At 41.3% G+C, this 27,508-nt stretch overlaps 1 protein-coding gene across 2 annotated transcripts in view; it reads right to left on the bottom strand.

The window, feature by feature from the left end:
• slc17a9b (solute carrier family 17 member 9b) overlaps nucleotides 1-27,508 on the bottom strand; it is a 39,306-nt gene that overhangs the window by 7,816 nt on the left and 3,982 nt on the right. The window contains exons 1-10 of one of the 2 annotated variants that reach the window (XM_060938065.1): nucleotides 22,858-23,869; nucleotides 21,699-21,896; nucleotides 20,884-21,023; nucleotides 19,031-19,130; nucleotides 12,582-12,712; nucleotides 7,988-8,084; nucleotides 7,569-7,665; nucleotides 3,521-3,608; nucleotides 3,017-3,051; nucleotides 2,816-2,931 (exon numbers count right to left, since the gene is read on the bottom strand). In XM_060938065.1, the coding sequence (XP_060794048.1) occupies nucleotides 2,816-2,931; nucleotides 3,017-3,051; nucleotides 3,521-3,608; nucleotides 7,569-7,665; nucleotides 7,988-8,084; nucleotides 12,582-12,712; nucleotides 19,031-19,130; nucleotides 20,884-21,023; nucleotides 21,699-21,826 (932 nt within the window). In that variant the 5' untranslated portion in view covers nucleotides 21,827-21,896; nucleotides 22,858-23,869. Of the gene's footprint in view, nucleotides 1-2,815; nucleotides 2,932-3,016; nucleotides 3,052-3,520; nucleotides 3,609-7,568; nucleotides 7,666-7,987; nucleotides 8,085-12,581; nucleotides 12,713-19,030; nucleotides 19,131-20,883; nucleotides 21,024-21,698; nucleotides 21,897-22,857; nucleotides 23,870-27,508 lie in introns of those variants that run through there. The other variant, XM_060938064.1, reaches the window with a different exon arrangement.

Genomic DNA, 27,508 nt, shown 5'->3' with positions numbered 1-27,508 from the left:
CCTGTTTGCTCAAGGCATTGTGGGATACAAATGTGAAACAGGAGAGGAAAATGGAGGATGTGAATGAAACGTGAAAGACCGACTACAGTAACAGAAAGCGAGAAGAAAAAGACGTTATGTTGTGAAGGAAAGGAAACGCAGGACCAAACTAAAATATCGGCGGTCAGCGAGCACCTCGGTGTGATCAGCTGTTCGCTTAGCAACAGAATGATGTAACTGTCAGTGCACAGTCAAGGTAAACCTGTAGATGGCAGTAATACAACACTGTGGATGCCAGCTGCTGTAAAACCCAAAAGAAGAAGGTAAACCTGCGCACACGGACTTCCTCTGTCTGCTTGACTGTGCGAAGCAAGTGATTTCATGCACGTTATTTGCTAGGGAATCCCCTCAAATTAAATAACTTCCCAACCACAGAATGGCCTGTTTTTTTTTTTGAGATATTACAGAAATAAACATGCATCACAATGACCAAATTTCAGACGGAACTAATTTCACTGATTTTATGAAATCAAATCAAAAGGCCATCTAGCTTTAATTGTGTACACAATATGCGCGTAAGAGTTAGGTCATTTTATCACACATTTAAGTCACTATTTAAAGTTGTCAGTTGAATAAAATGATCCCAATGATGCCATTTTTTGTTAATTTGATGCACTCTCCTGGAAAGAAAATGTTTGAAGGATAAGCAGACTGAGCACTCATCTGCTAGTTACAGCTCGCTTGAAGTGTTTTGGTTTGTTTTTAATCCATGTAAAATTTTATCTCCAAGATACTGTAAGCAATATCTTTGATTACGATGCTGATGCTCTGATGTCTGTTTTGGACAATACAGACTTTAATATAAAAAATTAATATCATATTTATTTATTTAATACTGGCCTCAAATAGCATTCCATAGGCAGGGTTCCCACACCTTCTTAAACATCAAATTCAAAGACTTTTTTCAAGGACTTTCAAGGCCCAATTCCATCCAATTCAAGGACCCAACACAGCATAGCTTGAGACATGGATCCAGGTTAATTACTGTTACAACAAAAAGAATTTTTATAATGGAGAACTAGCAGGCTTTACAAAAGCTCACAGTCAACAATTGAGAGAGAGAGAGAGAGAGAGAGAGAGAGAGAGAGAGAGGCTTGAATGTGTCAAGACTTCTCAATTGTACTGTTCCAGTAATGGCAGACAATGTGGTCTTTTGCCTTCTCTAACACAGCACAGCAAAACATTGTGCAAGTCGAGCGATAGAGAAAAAGACGAGTTGAAGAGCTAAGTAACTGCTCGTTTATTTCATTAGCACCAATTACACAACACAAAACACATTTTTCATGAACATGACCACGGCCGGGCGGCACGGTGGTGTAGTGGTTAGCGCTGTCACCTCACAGCAAGAAGGTCCGGGTTCGAGCCCCGTGGCCGATGAGGGCCTTTCTGTGTGGAGTTTGCATGTTCTCCCCGTGTCTGCGTGGGTTTCCTCCGGGTGCTCCGGTTTCCCCCACAGTCCAAAGACATGCAGGTTAGGTTAACTGGTGACTCTAAATTGACCGTAGGTGTGAATGTGAGTGTGAATGGTTGTCTGTGTCTATGTGTCAGCCCTGTGATGACCTGGCGACTTGTCCAGGGTGTACCCCGCCTTTCGCCCGTAGTCAGCTGGGATAGGTTCCAGCTTGCCTGCGACACTGTAGGACAGGACAAAGCGGCTAGAGATAATGAGATGAGATGAGATGACCATGGCCAAATGAATAGACAAACGCCACTTGCCTCAAGAAAGTGCAACGGTCACCGTCACGTGCGTGCATGAGTGACTGAAGTCGAATGATGCAGGTTAAACAGCAGCAAGAAAGCTAATGTTAAGCGAAGTTTGTGGATGCAACTCCATATTTTAGTGCTTGACAAAGGTTTGCCAAAGCTAATCTCGAGCCCATGTCGTTAGGTCAGCTAATGATGAATGACGGTTCTTGATACAGTGTTGTCTGAGGGTCATCAATTTCTATTTTTGCACAAAATATATAAATTCAAGGACTTCCAGTGAGGGCGGTATGGTGGTGTGGTGGTTAGCACTGCCACCTCACAGCGAGAAGGTTCTGGGTTTGAGCCCAGTGGCCGACAGGGGCCTTTCTGTGCGGAGTTTGCATGTTCTCCCCGTGTCCGCGTGGGTTTCCTCCAGGTGCTCCGGTTTCCCCCACAGTCCAAAGACATGCAGGTTAGGTTAACTGGTGACTCTAAATTGACTGTAGGTGTGAATGTGAGCGTGGATGGTTGTTTGTCTCTATGTGTCGGCCCTGCGATGATCTGGCGACTTGTCCAGGGTGTACCCCGCCTTTCACCCATAGTCAGCTGGGATAGGCTCCAGCTTGCCCGTGACCCTGCACAGGATAAGCAGTTACGGATAATGGATGGATGGATGAATGGACTTAGAATGACCCACATCTATTTATGTATATTTTCACAAACTTTCAAGGCCTTGAGTTTTTTGGGGTTTGTTTTTTTTTAAATTCACAAACTTTCAAGGATTTTAAGGACCCGTGGGAACCATGCATAGGTTTGAGTACATTTACAGCCCAAAACATGCATTTCAGGGTAATGTATTGTGGCTGCATGGCGACACTGAACCGAATAGTGCTCCATGATTAAGTTGATATTGCACAACAACAATGGTCAAAATTGCATAAAAGTGAAACACTGGTCTGTTTTTGGCAAGCTTCACCCTGCAGTTGCAAATCTCACACAACAGTGAGTATAACAGTGATATGTACAATGACTGTATTAGCACCTAACTCAACTCTGAATACAGCTCTAATAATGCAAACAGCACCGTTACCTGTGACTGAAGGTGGTCAGGCCAATAGTAACAGACACAAAGGCTACAGCCATGGGGAACGTAGTGGTGCCACACAGAAACAACATAAACACGCTGGATAAACCCATAGAAAAGAACTGAGAGAAAGAGAGAGATACAAATATTAGGAAACCATCTCCGTTCTATTTCACAAGTCCATATGCAACAGTGTGTGAAACCTACCTGCATTAACTTTCTCACTGAAGCAATATCAAACCCTATGAGAAACAAAGATCAAGTCAGTCAAGTGGGTTTGTATTGTCATTCCTCTATACAGCTTGTACACACTGAAATGAAGTCGTTTCTCCAGGACTATAATGCGACATGTACCAGTATGCAAGAATGCATAAAGTGCAAAATACAACACTGTGTGATGAGAGCAGGACAATAAATACTCCAAACAGTACGCACATTAGTCAGAGTATAATTTACAGTCTAAGAGAGATTTATGAGACCATTAATGAAACATTTACTGCACAGTAAAGGTCAATCAGTGCCCTAGCATTACTGAAAAGGCTCAGTCACAGCTCAACCACCTGTGTTGTACCGTACATTTACAGCTAATTACAAGCCACATTGCTGGTTCACCTCAGAGGGAACCAATAAAAAGAGAGAGACAATGTTTATCGTCTTCTCTTTACATTGCTAAAACTACGCAAGTGTCAGTGCATGTGTACAACTTCATACCCAGACTGATGAGGTGATCGGACAGGCAGCCACCGAATAGTGAGGAGGGAATAGCCACGAGCCACGGGATCACATTAAATACCCAACCCTGTAGACACACACACACGTGTACAAGTCTTAAAGTGCATATCCTGGACCAAATTCGTTGTTTTTTTTTTTTTATATGAAAAGTATGTCCCTTTACATACTCATCCAGAAGGGTAATTTTGCACAAGGCCATCTGTCTACAGCAGAAAAAAATAAAATAAAACGCGTCTCGAAAAATTCCAAGGGAGTCTGGAGCCAGATTCATGACGTCACCTGTGGAAGCGCCAGCAGGCTGCCACGGTTTCAGTGCACAGCCTGTGTAGACCAAGTTTAACAGCTAGCGATTTTGCATTGAAATATGGAATTGTCACCTGAGTGCAATGTGGGAAACGAGGAGTACTAATCCCATCAAGATTGGTGTTGCTACACCCTCCTACGATACAGCTGTTAACCATTTTAATAATTACGTGATAACGTTGAAGAAATTTGCAGCAAACCACCAGGTCGTTTTCTCATAAACAAACCAGTGCTGACGTAGGATTCAGAAGGTGTCCTGCACATGACGTCACGAAAATCAATGTTTCCTGGGAAATCCAAATGCCAAGTTTTTTCAGAGGCGGACCAATTTGCCTCAAATGGCTCGATTTCAACTGAATTTTTCTGGTACTGCGCAAGGTAAAAAAAATTGCACAAAATGCAAAACGTGACAGATATTTGACCAAAGTTTAATATAAAATAGGAGAATTACATTGATCTTGCTCCTGAATTTACCCGTGATATGCACTTTAAAAAGGAACAGTCCACCATACTTCCATAATGAAATATGCTCTTATCTGAATTGAGACGAGCTGCTCCGTACCTCTCCGAGCTTTGCGCGACCTCCCAGTCAGTCAGACGCAGTCAGACGCGCTGTCACTCCTGTTAGCAATGTAGCTAGGCTCAGTATGGCCAATGGTATTTTTTGGGGCTGTAGTTAGATGCGACCAAACTCTTCCACGTTTTTCCTGTTTACATAGGTTTATATGACCAGTGATATGAAACAAGTTCAGTTACACAAATTGAAACGTAGCGATTTTCTATGCTATGGAAAGTCCGCACTATAATGACAGGCGTACTAACACCTTCTGCGCGCTTCGGCAGCGCATTGATACGGAGCTCAGATATCAATGCACTGTCGAAGCGCGCAGAAGGTGTTAGTACGCTTGTCATTATAGTGCGGACTTTCCATAGCATAGAAAATCGCTACGTTTCAATTTGTGTAACTGAACTTGTTTCATGTCACTGGTCATATAAACCTATGTAAACAGGAAAAACGCGCAAGAGTTTGGTCGCATCTAACTACAGCCCAAAAAAATACCATTGGCCATACTGAGCCTAGCTACATTGCTAACAGGAGTGACAGCGCGTCTGACTGCGTCTGACTGACTGGGAGGTCGCGCAAAGCTCGGAGAGGTACGGAGCAGCTCGTCTCAATTCAGATAAGAGCATATTTCATTATGGAAGTACGGTGGACTGTTCCTTTAAGGCCCAGTCCCACAATACCAATAACTACATCTATAACTATAAATAAATCGGTCCCTTGCAGTTTATGTGGTTGGTGGTCACACTAGACCGATAATGATACCTATAGCCCAGGCCTGGGTTTATTGGTATCGGTGAGATTGCTTCTGGAGCAATTTTTCCAGGCCTGGGCCTGATCCAAAAAAACATCTGACCAATCAGGTAATTGTTTACATCACATGTATACGTATCTGTCTTGTTGGAGCACAGGCTATTTTTCCCAAGTGTCTTTGTACACCCTTGTTGCATCATGAAGTCATGGAATATGGATTCACAGAAAATACACATCATACAAAGCACGGATCTTTTATTCACGGATATATGATTTTCTGTGAGATACCAATGGTAAATTAATAAAGTAAACATATAAATGCAGGTAAGATATTTTAATTATGAACTTCGGCAGTCCAAACATTTAACTGTTTTCGACTTCTTAGATTTTTTTTTTTATCCATGATGCATCATCCGTATGAAATCTGTAAGCAATCTGTAATATACTGAAACGTCCGTGGCCAATCTGTAAAGTATTAGCACCCATGACGCATCCGTATTAAAATCCGTAACCACGCCGTATTTTGTATCCTTTTTTATTATATTTCCGTAATCCGTAGTCTGTGATCTATGCCTATTTTGCCAACCACCAGAGTGTGTACATGGGTTGTGTTGAAGTCCAAGCTGTACAGTATGACCCGGAATAATGTGCTACTACTTGGAAAAAACTTCCATGACTATTCTTAAAATTGCATGCATTCATTTCCCTGAGTGGCAGGACCAACTGATATTATAGTCGGGATCATAGTTGTGGTGTGACTGCTCCAGACTGGAACTAAATTCAGGCAGAGGTATAGTCATAGTTGTAGTTATAGGTATAGTTATCGGTGTTATGGGACCGGGCCCTTGTAGCCTGAGATTGGGAGTTCAGAGCAGGATTAAAACTAGTCAGAGGGAAAGTAAACGGAGATAGGAAGCTGCTAAATCCTGAGATTACACGTCACATGCTTTAACTCTAGAACATGCCCAGAATCATGTAACTAACAACATGCAACATTAGTATGAGCTCAATCATAAGCAGTGATTGACAGCACCCCCTGCTGGACTCGTATATAAACTGCACTTTTAATGCGTGACCTGCCAGACCTTCAGGTGTTTGGTTTTTATGCCTCCACCACCTTAAGGTGCAGGAGGCATTATGTTTTCGGGTTGTCCGTCTGTCCATGCGTCCGTCCCGAAACCTTGTGAACACGATATCTCAAAGGCTAATGAAAGGAATTTCACCAAACTTTCACCATTTGTGCATTTGGGGAGAAAGATAAACTGATTAGATTTTGAGACCAAAAGGTCTAAGGTCAAGGTCACTGTGAGGTCAAATGTCTGTCCGAAAACCTTGTGAACACTATCTCCAAGGCTGCTACAAGTAATTTCACGAGGTCAAGATTACTGTGAGGTCAAATGTCCATCCCCAAATCACAACTTAATAAGGCGTGTAGTCTACCAGGCGGAGGCATCCCCATCGACGCCGTTGGCGTCGAGTTCTATCTAGTTTCCTTTTTAAGTTAAAGGAAAACTCCGCAACTAATTTACCCAATTACAATGATTAAATCTGGTCATTAAATTCCACAATCAAAGTGCAATTGCGTAACCAGGAAATTCATTACAGTTTTAACATGAAGTCTATTTTGTCAAAGTTAGCGACTGCTCACTGTCGGAGATTGGAGTGCAAAACCGTTTGTGGCAATAGTGCAAATGAGTTGCCCATGTCGGCACTTTCCAAAAGTCAGAGGGAAAGTTGCTCTTTTAAGGTTTCAACCACAGCAAAATCTTCAGGACAGATGCATTTGTGTTTCCTGCATTTTTCCCCCCCTTATCTCATTAAATTCAAGAGAAAGTAAAGAAACGACAATTACAGCTGCGATAACAGGTGCTAACACAAAGTTCTTTCACAGACGTTCCACAAAATTAAACTACAAACATATAAAAAGTAGGTGTTTTTTTTTTTTAAATCAATAACTAATAATTGCTAGGGAGGAATAAAGCATGTGCTGTGACAGAATAATTCATTTCAAGGTGCCGTAACACCATCCCATCGTTGATTATTTTTCAATAACTGCACTCCCTATCACGCTCTATTTATTACTTATTCCCCAATATTTGTCCAGAGGTCACTGTCCTGGGTTAAGTTTCTATTGTCCTGTTTATAGATAAAAGGACAGTACGTGATTATATTGCATTTTGCACGCACACACCTGACACGAGCAGATTTAAGATAACGTGAATTCACTGTGTATTTTCGGTAACTGAGGTTTTTTGATCAAGCAGTTGGTGGGATGCGGTCACAAAAAAAGCAGAAGGGCTTGTATGACCTTGTAGTAAGGCATTTTGTACTATATAGAACGTTTCAGTGAAATTTTGCTCTAGCACACAAACATGCGCACGCGCACACCCTCAGGGCAACAAAACTTACCTTGGAATCAGGGAAGGTGTCCTTGAAAAAAGTCGGCAGCCATGACAACAGGGTGAAGAAGTTGCTAGCAGTGCACAGGTGTGTAATAATGACCGCACTGAGATAGCAAGCAGACACAAACGCGCGCACACACACACACACACGGGATTAGTGAACTCTTCCACTGAAATGCGATGCACCTTCATATTAGTCACACTGACATCATGAAATGTGTAATAAGTCACATCACAAGATCATGAATGAAAATGATTGGTGGAAAATGAGCACACATTCGTGACATTACAGATCCTTTTGTTTATTTTTCAAAGACTCTCCCTCCCTTTCTCACGCCACACACACACACACACACACACACACACACACACACACACACACACACACACTTATTTTCACAGGCATTGTACAGGTTCTTATCTCACCACACAGCTGGATGTCTAAAGAGACGCAGCCAGTTTCTTCTGGACACTTTGGACTGAGTTCCAGCGCTGCCCAGTGATTCCAGTGTAATGATGGGACCTGAACACATACAACAGGATCAAACATTAACTCAGTTGCCAACTCTCGGTTCCAGAAGAGCTAAAACTTAAATATTTTGTAAAACTGTCTCACCAGTAAAAAGTTAATCCAGCATCTCAGTAACACATGCATACATTTCATTTACTTAGATAACTTGCTTAATGACTCGAGTTGGTCTGGTTTACTAGCTACATTTTTAAAAACAGCTGTTTACTTCCTCCGTGGAGTAGTCTGTAAGTGGCCTCTCCATGTTTCGGTACAGCTGAAGCTGGGCATACACTGTGCGATTTTTTCAATCGCGGTATTCAGCTGTTACTCACACTGTACGAGTGAATCGCAGGGGTAAACAGCACGCAGCTTACGATTCCTGTTCTCACGTTATACGATCCGATGCTCAGGATTTCAAACAGGTTTGATTTTCATCCGATTGATTGGGAGGAGGTCGTGAGGTGTTAATCGCTTGTCGTTACCCCATGTATAGACCCTTTTCACTCACGTGACCTTCGTAAACGCGACCGCCATTTTGGACATGAAGAAATAACGGTTTATGGCACAGACCCTTTCGGTTCTCGCTCATCTAGCTGCTACAATGACTGCTTAGACTGCAACAATAATACCTAACACACATTTAAGTATCCGTCGTAAAGACGTGAAACTCGTCGAGTGACAAGTGTGTTCATTGATAAGCTAACACAATCTAAAAGTAGACATACCATCACACTGCCCTGGCGCTGTGTACAGTTTACCTTCTATGGTTTGTGCACTCACTATTTGCCATTACTTTCTCCAACCCAGTGTTCGAACTATGCAGATATTTTCGGGGGGGGGTCCCTTTTTTTCCCTTGGGGGGGTGCTTGCGCTCGCGCTCGTCTCAGAGCGCGGATCTCCAAACACATGAGAAGCCTATCTTACGCACATATCACGCGGACTCCACACACGCATCGCATCTGAAGTCATAACTCATCAGGGGAAATCGTGTCCACATTGGCATGTTCAAAAAACAACCTCGCGTCAACAATGATACCACACGCAAGAAAAAAAAAAAAAAAAAACAGTCAGGCTACTCAACACATCTGATCCACAGCAGCACCAAAGCATCACTGGAAATCATGTCAACAACCAATCTTCCATTTCAACACGCATCAACAAACAAATGGCACCACAAACATGAACGAATCGGTCAGGCTACCGATTCCAAACCCACAGCAGACGAATTATTAAATGCATCTTACCTTAAAGCAGAATCGACCACAAAGGAAGTCTGTTGGCACTGTTGGCACACTTCCTTTCTACTAGTTTGTGTCCCCAACCTGGCAGCAGCAGTCGTTGTCATATCGGTTTATTTTATCTTTGATGTAAACACAACACTTCGGATATGCAAATGCTTCCCATTACACACGATTGCTATGTCAATAAACATCATTTTGCCAATATTTTAGAGACCATCCAGCTTCTCCGTCGGTCAGCATCTGTCGGGATCCGATAAAATGATAAATCTTGCCTTGTGTGTTGATGGTTACTACATCCAGGTGCACAACAATATAATGGCATGATGGAAGTCTTGCTGAAAGTAAAAACTTTCTTTGATGGCTATATTCCTTTCAATGCTTCGCCGTCGTTCCTCGTTGTTGGCTGTGGTAGACTACTGGTAGTTCATGTCCAAAATGGCGGCCGCGTTTGTCGTGACGTCATGTGGGAAGGGTCTATACTACACGATCCGAGACACACGATTGAGCCAAAACTCGGGCCGATCTCCAAAATAGTCGCACGAGTGAAAATCGTGTCAAAATCGGGCCAAAAATCGCACAGTGTATGCCCAGCATAACAGAGATGCACGGGTGTGCATACAATAGATGGAGATAATCGCTATTTACCATTTGTAAAATTTTCATTTGTACTTCAAAAGAAAAGCAAGACAGTAAGAAGACAACATGGAGCGCATTCCACACAAAGAGCTCACAAACATGTACACAGGCTCAGGGACGTCATCAACACGCATTCAAACATTCACATCAGGACTGTCGATTTCTATTCATTTTTATAATAGTCTTTGATTTAAAAAATAAGTCTAAGTGTCCATGTCCTACTTTAAAGTTGCCAAATGCAAGTCTGTCGATTCATTTCCTAATCTATTTGGCTAAATTACTTCTGAATTACTTGATGCATAAAAGGGGTCCTATAACATACTTATGGGTTTGTTTGGTTTTTTACATTATGTACCAATTTCCTAATTTACTACAAAAAAAAAAAAAGAGCAAAGTATGTTGTGCCCTAAAAATGACATTACCTGTAATATCCAGTATAGTGCACTACATAAACTCTACAACATATTACATTATTATAAATAAAAAGCCACCAGCCTAATTATAAATAAATAAACAAATAAATCACAATTATTAAAGTTTCTTTAAAAAGGTTGCCTTCTCATGCTCTTTTTATGCTTAGGAAAGAAACATCGGTGTTCATGTTCTATGATTTTTGCCTAATGTTTGCCCCATTATCCACAGCCATCCATGGCCAGGAGCCCGAGAGAGCAAACTTGGCCGTGCTCTCAGGGAGGGAGGCGTGGCATACTGTCTCTCCCCATCAATCTCAAGTGACACTCATCAATCATGGGCATCTGTGAGGTCATGCATAAGGATGCGGGCAGATAGCACTTTAATCCGAGTGTGTTACACCGCCCCGATGTTGCCTGAGTAGCAGTTTGAAAAGATGTGGTGGACCTGTGTCACGTGCCTTGGAGGAAGCATGTGATAGCCATCACCCTCCAAGGTTGGTAGCTGTGACAGGGGAGACCTGTCGGGTGGGTGGGAACTGGTCAGATGGGAACCGTCAGGGCCTTCTAGGCCTTCAGAAAAGGCTCAAACATATCAGCATTTCAAATGTTATATTTAATTTCTTTCATTTCTTTCGTAATTTCATTATAAATTGTTCTCTTCTAATTCGGCCTCATTTTCTATCAAATTTGCTTCAGAAATGAAAGGGTTACTGTCCTGAAAACATTAAAATAGAGTTATCCAGTGAGATTTTTTTTGTTTGTTGTCTCTAGGCTGAGAAAAGTTTAGAGCTGGCTCACTCACTGGTTAGGACTTCATTGCCGGGACAGAAGGCCATGGCAGTGTATGTTTATGTAGGAAGTGACAGATGAATTAACCAATCAGATTTTGATTTAAAGTGGGAGGGACCAAAAATTTATCACCCTAGGCCTTCTTGAAGGCCAACGCTAGTTTAACCGTGAGCCGGCGCCATCAGTGGACCTGCAGTGAAGTAACCTTCCAGCCGGTGTAGCGTTCATTAGTAGTGTTAGCGAATGCTAATAAAGTGGTCAAGCCAGTGCTATCGAGAACAAGCAGCACAGGCTAACGACTGAGAAACGAAGATTTCTGTCTCCAGACTCTTCTTCCACGCATGCTTGCCACAGTATTTTTCACTCAGACTTAAGTATTCATTTCCCTCTGTAATTTACTTAGTTAATTTTAAAATCAACATCGACAACTACACACAATGGAGCTACCTGGCAGCCTGCCACTAATCCCTTGCAAAATACTTTGTCCTGTTGCTTTTTTGGTGTGTGTCTGGCTAAGTTTTGGCTGAGCTGAAGTCCCAGTTCAAAAAGTCATGGTTCGCCACTGGAACATACCTAAATTAGGTATGACTACAAAAAAAAAAAAAAAATTTTATATATATATATATATATATATATATATATATATATATATATATATATAAATAAATTATACTGTGGGCGGCACGGTGGTGTAGTGGTTAGCGCTGTCGCCTCACAGCAAGAAGGTTCGGGTTCGAGCCCCGTGGCCGGCGAGGGCCTTTCTGTGCGGAGTTTGCATGTTCTCCCCGTGTCCGCGTGGGTTTCCTCCGGGTGCTCCGGTTTCCCCCACAGTCCAAAGACATGCAGGTTAGGTTAACTGGTGACTCTAAATTGACCGTAGGTGTGAATGTGAGTGTGAATGGTTGTCTGTGTCTATGTGTCAGCCCTGTGATGACCTGGTGACTTGTCCAGGGTGTACCCCGCCTTTCGCCCGTAGTCAGCTGGGATAGGCTCCAGTTTGCCTGCGACCCTGTAGAACAGGATAAAGCGGCTACAGATAATGAGATGAGATATTATACTGTATATATTTATTTTGTTGCTTTAGGCTGTTTTTTTATTTGTCACAATGTTTTAATAGCTCTAAAGCAGCATTACTAGTGTAGTCTAATTTACATTTTTGTAATTTTAGTCATCATGCTTCAATCCCTCTGCCATGTATGAGGATATGCTGAATATAACTCTTCGTACATCCATCTGCCATCGTTAAATAACAACTTGATATTTAATGTTTAGATTTACATCATTTAAGTTACAATTCAGAGTGGATACAACTGGGCAGTTGAAGGTTACAGGATCCATAGACCAATACCATAAATACCTGAGCTGCCACAGCCATGGAATTCATCATCCCTTCTGGTGTAGCACATGTACGAAGAGTAGTGAAACCTTACCTTCTCCCTTGAGCAGGTATTTCCACATACAATAGGCCCAAATCACTGATAGGAGGCCAGAAACGTAGAATACACTTTCCCAGCCATACAGGTCCAGCATGAGTGAGCCTACTCCTCCAATCACCAGTGTCCTGCATACACACACACACACAGTTTTCTTTTCAATACACTGGGCCATCTTTAATATCAAACATTATCAAGCAACTTGTGTACACTTGTAAACCTTTCACTTGATTGATTTAAAACAAAATCAACTGTGAGCTACTGCTCACTTACGTATCCCCCCGCTCTCTCTTATATCAGAATGCAAGCAATTGAAGCAATAGGACACTTATTATGAATGTTGACTTCAACAAATAATTAACCCTGAAACAAAGTAAGTAAAGAGCAGTGTCTCTCCCCAGGGATTTCAAATAGCATCCTGGTAAACTGTCATTTTGAAACAGCATTTTGCTTCTTGAAATAGCGTCAAAATCCACCCTGTGTGTTTCGTAAATACATTCAGTCGGTCAACAGGAAGTCGATGTGGGACAGACCTGAAAACGGTAGAGTGGGGTAATACGCCCCCGTGGGGTAATATGCCCCCGGCCTGTTTTACCCAAAATAACCACCAGATGGCGCAAAGTTACATTTCTATTGTTGCTATGGACTGGCTTGACAACGGGGATATACAAATATCCACTGTGGATCGCATATCAGCAATGCAGCGGAGAGAAATCAAATTTCATGGTAAGTGATAGAATTTTCAGATATCAGTAAAACTGTATTTAGATAGCTGCTATTTCGTCAGATATCACAGCTGTGTATGTGGTATGAGTAGACAAGTCAGTACGTTAAAAAAATACATTAGGTATAAAAAGTTGAATCACATTTTGAAAGTAAGACCCTTTTTTGTAAAAGTGTAGTCTGTGGGGTAAAACGCCCCCTTAATGGCGGGGTAAATGGCCCCCAGGGGGCATCGTTTCCTTTTATCGTAATTACTGTATTTCATACATTTCTGAATAGCAGATACATAGTTTTTAATAACATCTCGCTTACCTGGTTGAGTAAAGCAAGTAATTTGAACTTAATATTAAAAATAATTGAAATTAAAAAAAAAATTTGAAATTAAAATGCGAAATATAATAAAATAATGCATCTATTCATTAATTCAGGGATATTTTCTTGTTTATTTCACATTATAGGCTTAAGTAAACACTTTTGCTATCCAAACAGCTTTTTTTGAGTGAGGGGGCCTATTGCCCCACCTCAGGGGGCCTTTTACCCCACTGGGGGGGTAAAAGGCCCCCTTGGCACAATGTTTGTTTTTGTTTAAAAAAAAAATTAAGTATTAACTTTAGGCAAACTTTAGGTGGCATTATTGTTCATGTCACTGTTGTCAAAAACTATGATTAAAACTAAACACATGGTTCATTTCAACTTGGAGAAAAACTGAATTTTCCTTAAGGGGGGCTTTTTTCCCCCCACTCTACTCTACACATGGTATAGAACTCCAAGCTGAAGCTCGGTACCAAATATCAGGCCGTTGTGATTTGTAGTTGCTGAGAAAAATGTTACAAAAATTTTGTAAATCCACGCTACATGTTTTGTAAATACATTAAGTCGGTAAACAGGAAGTTAATGTGGGACAGACCTGAAAATGGTACACACGGTATAGAACCCTAAGATGAAGTTTGGTACCAAGTAGCTATGATTTGTGGTTGCTGAGAAAAAGGGTGTTTCGGAAGGACGGAGATACAGATGGATGGACCCCCCCCCCTTCAGAGTGGGGGTATAAATCATTATTATTATTATTATTATTATTATTTAAAAACAGAAGAATAACCATTTTATTTTTTTCGCGGTCCAAATCCTGCGCTCTGATTGGCTGGCGAGTGGGTCTGTATCCTACGATACGGACCCCGGTTACAGACCTCTGGCGACTCACTCGTTCACAACAACAACAAACATAGTAGCATTTTTTGTCAACATTTATCTTTTTTTAATAAGATTTATTTATAAGATTATCAAAAATCTTATAAATTTTTGCCAGCATTTCTCAGGAGAATAGCATTAATTTTACATCATGGATAGCGATGACAGTCTTCACAGCGAAAGAGTGTTTTATTACCCTGAGGAAGAAGAAATAAAAGAAAAATTTTAGGAAGCTAAAACCTGTAATTTGCTAACGCTGAGCAAAAACATGGCTGAATCCTGAATGACTCAATTTTTTATAAATAGGAGACTATATAGGCGGCAAAATGTAGTTTTTTTCCTGCCATGGAAGTGCACTTGTATACAGAGGAGAAAGCAATTTGCATTACAGCCGTGAATGAGGATTCAAAATGGCGGCTCGGCTCGGTTTTCCCTTTCAGGCGCTCTCGTTTTCTGTTAGAATTTGGTACAGAAAAAAATATTATTTCCCAGAATAGCATTAATTTTACAGCATGGATAGCGATAACGACAGTCTTCACAGCAAAAGCGAGTTTTACTACCCTGAGGAAGAAGAAATAAAACATTTCAGGAGAAAGCTAAAAACCTCTAATTTGCTAACAGTTTGATCTCATGAGTTAATGAGGCCCATTTCGGACCATGTTATCCTAATACATAATATTACGTTAGGTAAAAACTTTAAACCAGTACAATCTCTTCTTCAAAGTTTCACCAAATGGCTTTATTTATGCAATATAAAAGGTCATAATACTGTATAACTTTGGTCGAGCAAAAACATGGCTGAATCCTGAATGACTCCTATTTGTATAAATAGGGGACTATATAGGCGGCAAAATTTAGTTTTTTTTTTCCCCTGCCATGGAAGTGCACTTGTATACCGAGGAGAAAGCCATTTGCATTACAGTCGTGAATGAGGATTCAAAATGGCAGCTCAGTTTTCCCTTTCGGGTGCTCTAGTTTTCTGTTAAAATTTGGTAAAGAAAAAATAAATATATTATTTACCAGCTTAAGGTCGGTCTGTATGGTGAAATACCGTGACTTCGGCCCAGAGGGCCTCACTCAGTACTTTCAAGACCTCGGTCATGGTACTTCACCATACGGACCGACCTTAAGCTGGTTATTTATTTATTTATGACCAAGTTAAAATGACTTTGGAATAACGTGAGGATCCTATTAAAGGTCCCATGGCATGAAATTTTCACTTTCTGAGGTTTTTTAATGTTAAAATGAGTTCCTCTGACCTTCTTAAGTCACCCCAGTGGCTAGAAATTTCATAATGTGTAAACCAAACTATGCCCAACATTTGAGAATGGCGCGTCAAAACGGCGCGTTGATAAACTCTTCCCTTGCCTACGTCAGCAAGGGAGATGATCCCCACGCCCCCCCCTCTGGATTCCCACCCACTGTATGGATTGCCCGCCCAGCTCAAAAGTTGCCACCAAACATGGAAGTTGCGCTGTACATGGATGTGACAACACAGAAAGGAGTCTGTTTTTACTGCCGACGGGAGAGCCCCTGAAGACGCAGTGGCTTAATTTTATTTACTCCAATAATACGCCGTTGAGTCTACCTAAGATGGTGTATGTTTGTCGGAAGCATTTTCCTGATGAATGTTTCCACAATTTGGGACAGTACAGGGCAGGTTTTGCACATCAACTGTCACTGAAGCCTGGGTCTGTACCAAGCATCCCTGCCGCATCAGCCACAAACACCGAACAAGTAAGTGTATAACTGTTAAGTCGTTTTGCCGTGTTTTAAAATCGGTGCCACGTTAGCCTTGCAATGGCTACATTAGCTGTGCAGCTAACCGCTTCCTGCAGTTAGCCAGGTACTCTGCGCTACAAAACCCAAAAGCATGCAGCATGCTCTGTTATAATAGCCAATCAAAACAGTTTTTACAAAGACACCCACATTCTTTTTTTTAAGTCACTCGTTCATTTTATTTGTTTGTTTGTTTGTTTGTTCAGTAAAAACCCAAACATTTGTTGAATTTATTTTATTTCCTCGCGTCGCACCTTAATGACGTCAGCGCGTGGTATTTTTCCCTTCGCGGTTTGTTCCTTCTCTCTCGCCATAGTAAGACACCCACATCCGCTTGTTCTGACCCACTGGAGGTAGCGTCACAGTGCTGTTAGCCAATCAGAGGTAACACGTTTACATGTCATGAATATTAATGATAAGACCCGCCCCCACCCTCTACCCTTCCCCGCCTCCTGCTTCTCATTAGCAAAACGACGCACTGGGAAAAGCGCTGAAATGGGGCGTTCTCCCAGGAGGCTATATCTACGTGCCGAGGGTTCATTTCGAGAAAGGCTGCGGATATAACATCCGGAAACCTCCACGAGCCCGTTTAAAGCATCAACAAACCACCATGCCATGGGACCTTTAATATAACTGAACAGGCTCTCCTGCCATTCATAAAACTATCCTGCTGCTTTTAATCGAGCTCACATTTTTCATGAGTGGGATTTTAGCATCGTTTTAAACCCTTCTCTTCTTCCAGTCTCTGATGTAGCACCCCATTCAGTGCCTGTAGTCGATTATTGCACGGGGGCTATTTTCTGGCTCAAATAAATAGGGATGGCCATCAAATTCAAATGCTTCATGCATATTGTTGAAATCAGTGAAATATTTGGCCATTACTTTGGACATGGACTTCTTCACAAATTCTGTGTGACTTCTCCTTTTGTAAACATCAGAAAACAGCCCTTGCGTGATAACTGACTACAGGCACTGAATAGGAAGCTGCGTCAGAGACCAGAATAAGAGAAAGGTAAAACAACGAGTGTAGAAACAGTTATTTTCTACAGTTATTCAGGGAAACAGACACAGATGTCTCTGTAGTGATCCTTTCCATGTTGCCAGACACTTGTAACAGCATTATGAGCTTGTCAGTGGCAAAAACCAACTGTTTACTTTGACACGGATGTTTGCCCTGTTGGATTACATTGTGCAGCTGTTTTGTTTGATTGCCAGTTATAGCATTCTAACTCAATACTGGACTGATTTCAATTGTTTTTGTCCCTAGAAATAGTTGTATTTGGACCCAAAGAGATGGGAAAATAGGGTCCAGGTTAAAACATCCTGGAGCTTTTCTTTAAATGTTGCTCTAGAGGACTTTCACTGACATCACGGATTTTTGTTTATCATGCAGCGTCTGCCATATTGCCAGGCAAACAAAGAACCATAGCCACAACAGGTAATGAAGAAAATCAAGAGGACTGCAATGAGTACAGTCTCTCTGAAATGATAATTTATTTTGTACCAGCAGATCACATTACATCCAAAAGCTGAATCATGCAGGCATCAAAGAGCCATATAAATTTATCCGCAAACGCATTTATTTGTTCTGCCCACTGCGCGCTCTCTGCATGTGGATTAAATGCAGAGGAGGAATGTGACAAAAATAAAGGCTTGTTCTCCTTAATTTACCCATAAATGCATTTATTCCACTTGAAAAGTGTACGGCAAACCAGCTACCGGATTTGGGACACTACGACATCCTGAACTATTTAGTATTTGGGACTGCTAAATACACCGGAGATAATAAAGGCAGACAAAAGTACAGATGACCAATATTTCAAGGCAGGTTTTGTGCTGGAATGTAATGAGAAATTCTTGATAAAGAAAAATACCTTATTATGACAAAAGGTAAGCTCAAACGTGGACTTCTAATAGTAATAAACAAGCTAGGGCCTAGATCTAGCATATTTTATGGTGTTTAGCCTCACCTACATTATCAGTACATAAACATGCTGCTAGTCTAACCAAGCATTAGGTCTAATAAAATAGATCACGTCCAAAGCCCACATCCAGATATACATTTCAACATTACACAGAACTTTCACACTAATCTGATATAAAACATTCTACACACACGCGGGATTGTTTTATCAGCCAGTGTTCCCGTTTAACTACAACTTGCCGTTTTTGTCGTCTTTCTGGGTTTGCCGGGAAACGGTAAAAAGTTAAACCAGGTTTATCTCCACATCCGTTATTACATCCAAAAGGACTCTGGCATTGTTCTTTTAGATGTAACTTCAAGTTTATCTGTATATGTACTGAATTGAGTTTAAAATCACTCACGTACACTCGTGCTGGTCGCTGACAAACACAAAGCTCACCAGGCAACACGGCCGCGTAAACTAATCTGCAGTTGCGATGACGTCATGTGAAAGTTCTCTATACCATTAGCATGAATACCAATTTTGTGTATTTGCTAATTTTATGCTAAATATGCACTAATGGTACTGGTAATGGCGACATGCAGCTGGACATACTTCCTTGATACTCCACCCTGTAACTCATTTTTAAAAGCAAACTGCAGCCATTATCGATAATGAAACTGTATAAAAAATATATTCTTGCCTGAGATGAGTTAACACAGATTTGATTGGTAAAATCCATGTTTTCTTCAAAATCAATTCACAAGCTTTACAAGAGCTAAATCGTGGAATTACTTGGTAAACTAGCTCACACTCCTCACTTCAGTGTCAATGAGCTTCTACAGAACTCACCCCAGATATGAACCACTTCCGACAGTGCTCATGAGGAAACCGCGCTCATTCTCCACCACTTTCTGGGAGCACAGACTAGCCAGAGATGGGTAGTGAACACCTGGAGAACAGACAGGAATAAATGACAACAGAAATTTAAGAACCTACATTAGCATCTGAGAACAGCGTGCTAGTCCAGATGCTAAACGTGTTCACAGACAACAAAAATCAATCAAATCTGCATGAGAAACTGGAGCAACGATACTTGGGTAGCAAGGACATAACGCATAAAATGTAATTTATGGTCTATATTTTATGCTTACTTCCTTCTGCCTCAGAGGAGGAGAACAGTAAAACAATCCCAGGGAGAGAAATAGAGTGCATCATCACAACAATGTCACTCATTACTGCTCCACAAACTGCCCTCTAACACACAAAATGATTTCTCATTTGCAGGGCAACCTTCAGCCCTTCACTGACAATCAGTTGACAATTGCTCATTTTGATTAGAAGCAACTTTACTGCTGTTTACGTCATTATACTTTTCAAAGTCAAACAGTTCACTACTGCTTTCCAGATTTCTTTCTTTAATAAGCTGGGGAAAATGTATGTTTCTGATAACAGACATCCAACAAAGGCTCTGTTGAGTTGAGCACAATTTTAAACCCATAGCACCTCTGTGGCTTTGAGGAGCCAAATCAGATTTTCAACTTTGGATGAAGATTATTAAGTCTAAGGCTACATCCACACGACAATGGCAACGAGATGATGTTTAAAAAAATATCGCGTCCAAATGGGCAACGATCAGTAAAATATCAGGTCCATATGGCAACGCAACGCTTGCTGAAAACGATGCAATACACATGCCACACCTCTAGGGGCGCTGTAAGACGGTCCCTTCGGAGACACCAGAACAATAGAAGTAAGGACGCATGCGCATAAACTATTATGCGCGAGACTTCATATTAGCCACAAAGTCAGGAAAATCTGTTCGTAAAATTACATTATAATGACCAAATACAATGAAAAGTATTTTTCCAGTCTCACCTGTGAAAGGTAATCCCATGTGATCTCGTTTGGACGGCAAACCTGTTGGTACAGTTAAACGCAGCACATGAATGAGGCATCTTTATTCTCCGCTTTGACCCATCCAATATGGCGGCGAGGATGACGTATGATTCTACGCGAAAGGCGGCGTAGAATCATACGTCATCCTCGCCGCCATATTGGCTGGGTCAAAGCGGAGAATAAAGATGCCTCATTCATGTGCTGCGTTTAACTGTACCAACAGGAATAAATTGAATGCTACACGTTGATGGATTAATTTGTTCTTCTACGCCCTTTTTGAGGAATGTATTGTAGGACTTAAACCAACATCTGAAGAGGTGAGATCGCTCCTTTTTTTCCCTATTTTTGCTGGCGGGATTGACTCTGCCCTAAGGGCAGAGTCTCTCTCTCTCTCTCACTTTGCACCATTACACAATAAATATTCACAGTGAAAATATTTTGTAAGCGCGTTTCATGAACCAAGTTATAGGATTTGTTGACAACTCGCCTCGAGTTCGTTACACTTCTACCCGGCGTGAAGCACTCACAGTCATGTGGTTGTGACGTCATCGTAAACAAATCCGTTCTACTCATCCAGACGACTTCGCAACGGCGCCGTTGCCAGATTTTTCCACTCTGGAACCCGTTCTCAAAAGATTGCGTTTTGGGGCACCCAAAACACCGGTGCCGTGTGGACGCCAGGCCGAAGCGATAAACAATTGTATCGGATTCACCTGAATCCGTTGCCGTGTGGACAGGGCCTAAAAGACTGCCACAGGATGATAACCTAATGAACAACTCGCTGGAGCTCTTGACCCATCACTCACCCTGCAGGAGGCCCATAAGGAACTGGGACATGGTCATGGAGATGATGGGCTGTGAGCAGAAGTGGGCCAAGATGGGTGTGAATGCTGTCATGGCTCCCCATGCTGTAGCAGACAGTAACATCACTTTTTCTCCTCCCACCCTATTTAAAACAACACAAAGAAGAGCCATGAATGCAGTTTTACTGAAGACTTTCAAGGGAGTCATTTCAAGCAGCTAAGCAGAGTTACTGATATATTGGAAATGGAGATAAAAGGCTACAATCTACACTTTCTGTAGTGCTTGAAATGGCTGGAACTGGAGTGGCCTAATAGATAACTATGCACTGTAACAAGGAGAGATGCAACATGAAACAACAAGATTAGATACATGCGGTTAAGCCAGTCTATATTTATCTTGGTTTACAGAGCCCTGGCAAATTCTGGGTAAGTGTTCAGCTAACTGTTATAAAAAAAAAAAATAAACGATTCCCAATAAATCTGACTGTATGCAGTGAAAAGACTTTTTTTTTTTGCAAATAAATAGTCACTTTGCAGTATTTCGCTTTTCTAGCCTCGGCATGGCCCTATTTTGCATGAACAAGTAAAGCAGGCTGACATCATGCCTAAAGTATCACCCTGCAACGAGCGAGAACACAACTCTGTTTGAGCATCACACTTTTCTCAGAGGCACCAACCATCAAAAAAGAGAAACTAGTTCTTAGTTAGACATTTCAATTACATTACATTAAATAAATAAAAATAAATGAATGAATGAAAGGTTTAGATATCTACATGTAGTTAGAGGAGTGATGATCATGACTACCCAGTGTACTGACCGGTCACTGATATAGCCACCAAGGACCTGAGTGAAGCAGTAGCCCCAGAAGAAGCTGCCCAGCACCATGCCCGACTCCCTCTTGGACCACCTGAAGCGTTCTGCCATGCTCACAGCACAGATGGGCATGGCTACACGGGTGCAGTACAGCAGACATGTGCCCAACAGCAGCACCACCGTCCATATCCGTGCTACTGGCCTGCACAGAGAGAATAGCATGAGGATCAGTGATGTGGACCGTAGTGCTGATAATCAGTGGTATGCAAAACAACTGATATTAACCATTTCATATAGAATATCCGTCAAAAGTTTGGACACAAATTCTAATTTAATGATTTTTCTTTATTTGTATTAAAGACACGTCATGTCTTAAAGTAATGATGGATGTTGTTTCTCTTTACTTAGTTGGGTGGTTCCTGACATAATATGTTTTACTACAGTTGTGGAATAGAGCCATTTGTGGGCAGCCATGGCCTGAAGGTTAGAGAAGCAGCCTTAGAGCCAAAGGGTTGCTGGTTCAGTTCCTGGGACAGGTGGGAAAAATCTGAGGGGGGTTGAGTGAATGAACAGCACTTTCCTGAACTCTCTGTATCATGGCTGAAGTGCCCTTGAGCAAGACCCCTAACCCCCAACTGCTCCCTGGGCAGCTGTAGCACAGCTGCCCATTGTTCTGGGCATATGCGTGTGCTCATTGCTCACTTGTGGTGTATGTGTGTTTACTGCTTCAGATGGATTAAATGCTGAGAAGGAATTTTGCTGTGCTTGAGTGCAGCCTTGTAGTACTCGAGTGCAGGACTCTGACTTGAGTTCAACTCGTGACTTGACTTGATCACTGATGACTCGCACATGTGCATTAACTGCATTCGGACTCGTAAATTGGAGACGAGAACAAGGATTTTTTTTTTTGTAACATGCCATAATAATTTGGCATAATAACCTGTACAGGATTAAAGCCAAATCTACATAAATATTTGTGCTAATTTCGTGCAAGAGTGTGTCACACCTGCGCACCTTGGCACATGCATCAGATAGACTCTAGTGCGCACTCCAGACAGCGAGCGTGCCAAGCGGATTCTCTTGCGCACCGTAAACAACTCGCACCTGTACAGGATTAAGGTGCAATCAGCGCGCCTATATAAAAACTGTGAAAATGCACTTACTTTGCGAAGTATTGAGTTGCACTGCCGATACATTTATTTCCTCATTTGGTTTCTTGATCCCTGATTTCCTGTTCCTCTTCTTTGATTCTGCCTCGTCTACGATAGCCTGTTTGTGCCTCACTCGACCTATTGCCTGTTTCACTGTTTTATGATTTTGCCTGCCGTTCTGGATTGTTTACCTATCTTCACTTGTATTAACAAAACCACCTTCTACATTTACATCCATCTCCCAACCATCTCTGACAGAATACTTCGCACTCCCTGACAAAGAGAATGCACAGTCACCTGTTCATACATCATGTTCAGGAACAAACTCATGTTAATGGCACTAAAACGGGCACCGTCAAATAGCGTGGTTGGAGTCTTGTTCTCGGACTCGACTCGAAATTTTTTTAATGACTTGTTCTTGACTCAGACTTGAACACTGGGGATTCGAGACTGGACTCAGATTCGAGGTTTAGTGACTCGACTACAACACTACTTCAGTGCACATGTGGTAATGTCTTCCATTTACTGTATGTTTATTATTTACCATTTACTGTTTGATCTCGAACACAAAGAAGGCAGGAACTTTTGACAAGGCATATCTACATCTACACTTTTACTCAGTCGGCAAAAGTCATTCGACATCACACCAACTATTAAAGGTAGACTTCCTTTCAGATTTTTCGAATTTAGTCCATAAAAAGAATTTTCACTGATACCCAAATATTGTTTTTTTTAGTGGACCGAAAGCTACTGAATTCAAATCACAGACTTCCGATTTTATCACCTTTTTCCTAAAAGAACAATTAATGAATTTAGAGCCCCGCGGCCCTAAATTCTCCACCATTTTTTTCTTGCCACATCATGACCTAAACCAAGATACTATGTCATGCATGACGTGGTGGGGTTTCCCTGTTCGCAACGCATTGTGGGATACAAATTTGCAACCTGAGAGAACAATGGAGCACATGAATGTGCGCATGAATTTGTCAAAATTCTATTTCTCTCATTTTATTAAATATAGGAATGCATTTTTGATAGCTATTTTGTCACTGCTATAGCAAGTTATGAGCGTTTGAAATATGTTACGTAATATATTAGTCTATATGTCAAAGCAATGGCCGTAAACGAGATTCGTTGAGACCTGTGCGAAACATCGTAGGACAGAAGTAAAACGTACAGCGGAAATCAAAGTGACCAACATTTACCAACATTGTCAGAAGACGCGCGCGCCCTCTTTCAAATGCTGATGTAACCAAGCTGGAAGTTGTTTGTTTTGATAGCAATCAGGAAAGTTTGAAGAAAGTAGGCATTAATCGTCATTTAAACTCATTTTTGTGCAATATTTCATTTGGAAAACAGTTCATTTGGTGGAATAAATGTGACAAGATGCCGAGGACACCTGGCTGACACTTCACGTTTCGAAGTCTCACACAAGTCTTGTGAAAATCGAGCGGATAAGTGACGCCTGCCGTGGACCAAATGAACTACATTCAACATGGCTAAAAACCGAATAGGCCGATAAGTATAATATTTAATTGCAATTAGTTGCCAATACGAGTCACGATATAAGGTTACTAAAACCGAAAACATAATTGAATAAACACCTTAATTAAGAAATAAAGCAAGTTTAAAAATGACTTCAGTTCTCCTTTAAATGCCTCTAAAGAACTACTTTCAACTATGTTTCTAGGCAAACGATTCCAAAGTCGAATGGTTCTAGGTGAAAAAAGGAATAAAAAACATCCTTAGTACCCTTGTATTGTTTGAACTTAAAATTATGACTTGAATAGGTACGGACTCCAGTATTATCATGAAGACGCAAGTCAAGATCAGTCCACCCCAGTTCCCTTAGCATATCCATGACACTAGCAGTCAGATGACAGTTGTTTGCACAAAAACGTACAGCTTTTCTCTGCACTCAAGAGAGTTCACATCCTTTTTAAAGCGTGGGTCCCAAGCTTCACAGGCATATTCCGACTTTGGACGAACCAAAGCCATGTATGCAACTTCCTTCACATCCTGAGAACAGTTCCAAAAGTTCCTCTTTATCATACCCAAGACTTTACTTGCTTTCCCAGAGATGGATGTAACATGTTGTGACCATTTCAGATCATTCACCAGGGTAACTCCCAGATCAGACACAGAATCAACCTGTTCCTATTCAACCCCGCAGAAGACATATTTCTTCAGTATAGGTGATATCTTAGTAAAAATGCAAAATTACTTTACATTTAGACAGATTGAACACCATTTGCCATATGTCCTGCCAAGTTTCCAATTTAGATAAATCGGCTTGGAGTCGTTCGCAGTCATCTTCACTGGCAATGATACCATATAATAACGCATCATTGGCAAACAGTCTGATGGAGGATTGTAGAGTTTCCGGCAAGTCATTGACATACAACAAGAATAATAACAGTCCTAGGACCGTACCTTGCGGGACGCCAGATGTCACAACAGCAGGCTGAGAACGACTGCCATCACAGACCACCGACTGAGAGCGGCCGGTTAGGAATGACTCAAACCAGATAAGATAAGCAGATTACCTCTAATATCATAGGACTCAAGTTTCCTACACTGCAAAAAACTGAATTTGGGGAGAAAATTACTTAACACTAATGAAATTATCTTGCTGCATGGACAGATATTTTTTACTTGATAAGACATCTTAAAATAAGTTGGTTGCAATCTAGAACTAGGTTTAATAATCTCAGAATTAGTGTTTTGTATTCTTCTAATAGGAAACGCTAGATCGTTTCAACTATTTTCAAGATATTTTCACTTGCTAAGATATTTTTTGCAATGTAAGGAGGCGCTGATGTGGAACCTTATCGAAGCCCTTGCTAAAATCCAATATTGTGGCATGGACAGATTTATCATCTTGTATGGTCTTGGCCATGTCATTAATGGTCATGATCAGCTGTGTGACGGTTGATCACTTGGCTCTAAAGTCATGTTGCACGTCTGTAAGTATCTTATGGTGATCCAGGTACTTCGTAACATAGCTGTGAACAATACGTTCAAGAACTTTAAATGCAATACAAGTCAATGATATAGCTCTATAATTTGAGGGCTTAGATTTTTCTCCATTTTTAAATACACTGCATACATTTGCATACTTCCATCGAGATGACACAATACCAGAGTCAATTGAGGCTTGATAAATAGATGTTAAAATAGGTCCAAATTCATATACAAACTCTTTCAAAAACCAAGGAGGGATTTCATCCGGGCTACTGGCCTTGTTTGGTTTCGAGGATAACTGTTTAATTACTCCTGGAAGACTTACAGTAAGTGTGCCAATTGAGGTTTTTCACCTGACGTCACAGGGTCATGTGACGCCCCGGTGTCCGCCATTTTGAAGGTCAAGCTAACTAATGTCAACAACATCATAGCTGGTATGTTACTGTAGCAATGTTTACATTCAGTCATTTGGATGACTGTTAAAACCTTTCAGTCTCAAGTTTTTCCTTTACTGTATTTACTAGTTTACTGTAATTATGATCCGGCAGCTATTTACACCGGATCCAGTGTAAATGGCTGCCGGAGCGCACTCCGGAACCTCGGCCGGAGTACTCCGGGAGCAAGCCGGAGCGCGCTGCTTAATTTGAGGGGGAGCAAGCCGGAGCGCGCTCCGGCAGCTATTTACACTGGATCCGGTGTAAATAGCTGCCGGATCATAATTACAGTAAACTAGTAAATACAGTAAAGGAAAAACTTGAGACTCTTTCGATTACGTTCATTATGTCTTATATTAAATATAGTTAGTTTTTGGGGTTTTTTTTTTTCTTTTTTATCAGACATCTAATTTTTGGGTTTGTTTACCTGACATGTTTCGACGTACAACTTCCGTCTTCCTCAGAGTGTCACCGGATGTTATTGGTGACGCATCTTTTATCTTTTATCAGTAGATAGCATTGGTTCAGTCACATACAACTTATCAAAAGCACTCACCGAAATAATTAAACCATTACTAGGACTCACAGACCAACACTGCAAAAACTCAAAACATCTGGCAGAAGAACTAAAAAACATCAAAATGCAGCAAGACGAAGTTTTCATTTCACATGATGTCATATCTCTTTTCACCAGAACACCCACGGAAGCCACCATACAGATAATACAAGATAAATTAAAAACAGACAGGACGCTCAAGAAACGCACAAACCTCACCGTACAAGACATCACTCAGCTCCTTCAATTCATCGCCACATCCATATACTTTCAGTTCAGGAATACAATCTACAGACAGAAGGAAGGTTTTGCCATGGGAGACCCACTATCAGCCATCATGTGCAGCTTTTTCATGGAGGATCTGGAGCAGAAAGCACTCACTACAATACCAGCGGAATACAGACCAACACTCTGGAAACGGTATGTGGACGACATATTGGAAAAAGTAAAGAGGGGACACACTCAACAGCTCACCGACCATCTCAACACCATAGACAATACCGGTAATATAAAATTCACACATGAAGAAACGGAGCAGTCAATAGCATTTTTGGATTTAAAAATACAACACACAGAAGATGGGGACATCAAAATAAAAGTACACAGAAAACCCACACATACCGACCAATATTTAAACTGGACTTCCGAACACCCCATAATGCACAAAATATCAGTAGTCAGAACATTACATGAACGCACAGCAATAATT

This window comes from Neoarius graeffei, chromosome 13 (genome assembly GCF_027579695.1).
Source record: "Neoarius graeffei isolate fNeoGra1 chromosome 13, fNeoGra1.pri, whole genome shotgun sequence".
NCBI lineage: Eukaryota > Metazoa > Chordata > Actinopteri > Siluriformes > Ariidae > Neoarius > Neoarius graeffei.
The sequence above is the reverse complement of the archived record's forward strand: the minus strand, read 5'-3'. Positions and strand labels throughout refer to the sequence as shown.